Raw genomic sequence first — 4,056 nt, 5'->3', positions numbered from 1 at the left:
GGTTAATATAAAATTTCTAATTTATAATACTATATCTGCATTGTAGCAGATAAATGTTTGCATCCATAAATAATTAAATGTACAGTTTTTCTTGGGAATGAATTGATTATGTCTTAATATTTACATCTGTAACTTTGCATTTGCAAGGACAAACATGAATGCTAGGCTGAAGGTTGCCTGAAAATCTGGTCTTGCATATTCTATGAAAAGTATTACTCACTTTTCTCACAGGTGAATAAACTCCACGCATGGATGAATCTAGTTAATTCAATGGTTTAATAAACCTAGAATCCCAATGAGGTTATAACAAATCCCCCTGGTGTCTTGGAGTTATGAGAAAGATGTATAAAATTATATGCAAGCAGAAGAACTCTTTCTAAATTGGAGGAGTCTTTTGCACATTATTTTTTTTTCTGTTCACTACATGAAATAACTTCTCACCAGTGGCTCCATCATAATAAAGTATTAGATCAATTATTTTTTTGAGGGCAACATCTGGGGTCAATTTGCATTTGACTAAATTTTTTTTCCATTTGGATAGATTGTTTTTGAAACAATTAGGTAGCAGGAAGACAGGTGCCTCTCTCTTAATTTCCCTGTGATAAAGATGGTTGGTGTGAAGTGGAAATATCTGCAGTTCTCCTGTCAGGGAGCAGCACCTTGCCCCATTTTCAGATGTCAAACACATGTGGATCCTGGATCAGAGCCAATTCTCTAGGTACAAACACAGGAACAGCAAGTTAACTAGGAGTGACTGATTTAGCAAAGCAGCTGGAACTAATATAACTGAATAAATCTCTGGTGAATGCTAGTTTTAGGGTCACTGTACTCTGAATTGTTATCTGGACAACTCAGCAATCTAAAGCCTGGTCAGTTCTTAGATGAGAAACCTTCCAGGAAAGAAGTATCAGGCAGAAAATGATAATTCTATATTAGGTTTCTTTTGCTGTGTTTTGATACAGAAGCAAAATCCTAGCCTAGGGATTGGGTTGGCCTTTTTCAGTATCATGAATGTGTTGTTATTTTACAGGCATTTGCAGGGAGAGGATACCCAGTCCAAGAAACCTCAATAGGTTGGAAGGGGTCTATGTTTTCTGGTGAAAAACAAAGCAGATGCTGCGACTGCATGTTATCGTGGAGAGATCCTACTGCATGCTCAGGAAAAGGAATCTGTTGTTTTTCACAGCTTCTGAAGTGGGGAACAAGTTCTGCCTTCATTTTACACTGAGTTAAGTAAAAGATTGCAGGTAAAGTAATGCTGAGTGCTGTAATATCTCTCAAAGATGCACACATAATTTTAGAAATATACCTGGAATACAGTAGCAGAAACTTACACTCAAATTTTCATTTAGTAAAGTTCTGTGGAGTTTAGAGGAAAAAATAATGAAGCTGAAGAAAAGCACGGTTGATAAGAAGATTTTCCACTGAATGTATTCCTGTATAAAATTGTAATTTTATTAACAGGTGAAGGAGGATAAAATGCACAAAATGGTATCTAAATACGTGGAAAGCCATATACTCTGCCCTGGTTTAAAAGATCCCAAGTATATGAAATTGAAATGTAGCTGAGTTGATTGTGATCTTATATTCATTACTCTTTAGCACTGCTGGCAGAATCTTTTCTAACCAAATGAGCATAACATGCTCACTTAGCACTTTCACAAAGCCTTGAGTTTATAATCACAATTAAAGCACTTCTTTTGCAATAATTACACAATCTGAATTGGTCTGTGGTAATATAAGAAAAAATTAATTCTCCATCTTATATCAGAAATCCACTTAGTTTTAGGTAGTCTCCAGCTCTGTATGTCACCTGTATTAACATTTATATTCCTCATTGAGTCTGCTCAGTGTACTTTTCTGTTTTCATGAACACACTTCTAAAATACACCTGCAATCTCACGTAGGCATGGCTGGCAACCAGCAGAGCACTCCATTTCTCTCTGCCTTACCTTATTTAGCCCACAAATGCATGCAAGTGTGAACAGCAAACTTGCTACATGATGGAGGGTCAGGGTGACAGCCTGAAGAGGCAGCAGCTTGATGTCATCAGCATCCTCATAGTATTCTTTTAGAATCCTATTTCTTTTTAGAAATGAAGACCTGGTTTCCCTACCCACTTCTGGAGGCTGGATACTGTCCTGCAGAACTTGCTTCCTCAGTGGAAAGAGGTTCTCCAAGAAAGCAGTGCCCTAAATTCTGCTGTTCACCATTTGAAAGAGGCAGCCAGGTAGAATTTATTTCTCTCAGTAGTTTTTCTTTTGCTGATTAATTGTTTTCTACACTAGGCTATTATGTTGGTAAAATATTTATAACCATTATGATGAAAATTGCCAGGAAATGAATTCACACAGTCCTGCTACCTTTAGAATTTTTTTTTCCCAGGACTTTGAAACACTGCTGTGGTTTTGGCTTGCCTCTCTAGTCTTGCTATTCTTTTCTGTCACACTCAGTAATTGGTCTAATAAAAGGCAGTAACAAGAATTTATTACACCTTGGGCGATACTTGAAACAAACTTTATTTGCTGGAGCAGCACTTTTTATCTACTCGCTGCTGTATATTTTGACAGTCTTTCTAAATATTAAATCTGACTTTATTAAAAGTTAAATCTTGGTGGGTTTTTTTTTTGTGATTGCTGCTGTTTTTGCAGTTTCTTAAGCAGAATAGTACATATATAAACATATCTTTAAATGAAGCTTTTGGAGAAATAATGTCAGCTGTAGATCTATCTGCTTACTGCCAGAGTCCACAAAAAAGGTATGAATTAAAGACCAGCTTCTATGATATTAGAATTTAGTTTTGGAATTTAATGTATGTGATTAATTGAGAGAACAAAGATGTGAACTTTTCAGAGCTTTTTCGAGGTTCAGATTTGATGAAATCTTCCTTGAGCAAATGATGCCCTTAACGTTTTAAGTTCACAAAGTAACAGCAGTAAAATTAAAGCGAGATTAGATTGCTGTGATGTAATTTCCACTTTTAAATCTGGGTTTCCTCCAGATACTGAATGGTAAAACCATAAACTTTTTTTGTTTGCTTTCTAAAAAGGCCTTAAGAAAGAGCAGTAAGTCATCCTGGAACTGTTTATGCAGGAATTTTTATTCTTTGAAATCTTCCAGTGTTAAAGCAACAAGAAAACATTTATAATGTCCTTTGGTGGAATCTTATTACACTTGTTATATATGTAAACTGATATTCTTTGATGCCAGCACGTTGCCCATACAGAGAAATCTCTGCACAATTAAATGAAAGGAAAAAGAAAAGGACTAAATAAAAAGTAATAGTTTTCTCTTACCTGATTAGAATTAAATACATTAATAAATTGTCTGGTAACACAAATAGGCAATAATACAAAAAATCTACATTGTACATTATTTCAAGAAAAATAACTTCATTTGAATACAAAAGGATAAATACACTTTTTGTCCTATAGCCACTCTTGTACAGTAGGTGAACACAGCATCTTACTGATGCAGTGCTGCTAAGGTATACAAGGATATGACTGGCTCGAGTTTTATTGAGGGGGCTGTTACACATGTGCATCACTAACATCAGACAAAGAAATCTTTCAACCAACAAGGGTTACAGAGCAACGTTCACTAAAGCACAGGTTGGAAAGGATTTGGGGACTGAAGCAGGCCAATATGGCAGCTTTTACAGATTTCCTTATACCCACAATGCACTGACAGCAAAGAATGCCTTGGTTCGGTCAGTCCACACACCGGGCGGAGGTACAGGAGCGCACCAGAGAGGAGTAGCGGATGTTGTTGGAGGTCTGGGCTGTCAAAGCCATGTCAGTCCCGCAGCCGATCGATGTGACAGAACAGGCGGCTGCCAGCGAGCCTCCAGTCAGAGGGGAGCAGTGTCCGCTCGCAGCCCTGTCCGTGACTGAGTGATATGGCTTAGTTCAGTTCGGCCTTCCTAGTTTGTACGTGGTTATTTTGACTGTGTTTTCCTTTAGGGATTCCAGTGGCGAACGCCGGGGTTCTGTCCCGTTTCCCGCGGCCCGTGGCCGTGCACAGTCTGGGTGCGAGGCCCCAGGCGCGGCCTCAGCA

At 37.9% G+C, this 4,056-nt stretch overlaps 1 protein-coding gene across 1 annotated transcript in view; it reads right to left on the bottom strand.

Moving 5' to 3' along the window:
* Positions 1 to 3,958: 3,958 nt before the first annotated feature.
* Positions 3,959 to 4,056, bottom strand: part of NTNG1 (netrin G1) — a 146,031-nt gene continuing 145,933 nt past the window's right edge. Inside the window, exon 11 of the mRNA XM_031059154.1 lies at positions 3,959 to 4,049. Coding sequence (XP_030915014.1) covers positions 3,959 to 4,049 — 91 coding nt within the window. The remainder of the gene's footprint in view (positions 4,050 to 4,056) is intronic.

This window comes from Geospiza fortis, unplaced genomic scaffold (genome assembly GCF_000277835.1).
Source record: "Geospiza fortis unplaced genomic scaffold, GeoFor_1.0 scaffold229, whole genome shotgun sequence".
NCBI lineage: Eukaryota > Metazoa > Chordata > Aves > Passeriformes > Thraupidae > Geospiza > Geospiza fortis.
Note: the sequence above shows the minus strand (reverse complement) of the source record. Positions and strands in the feature narration are given on the sequence as shown.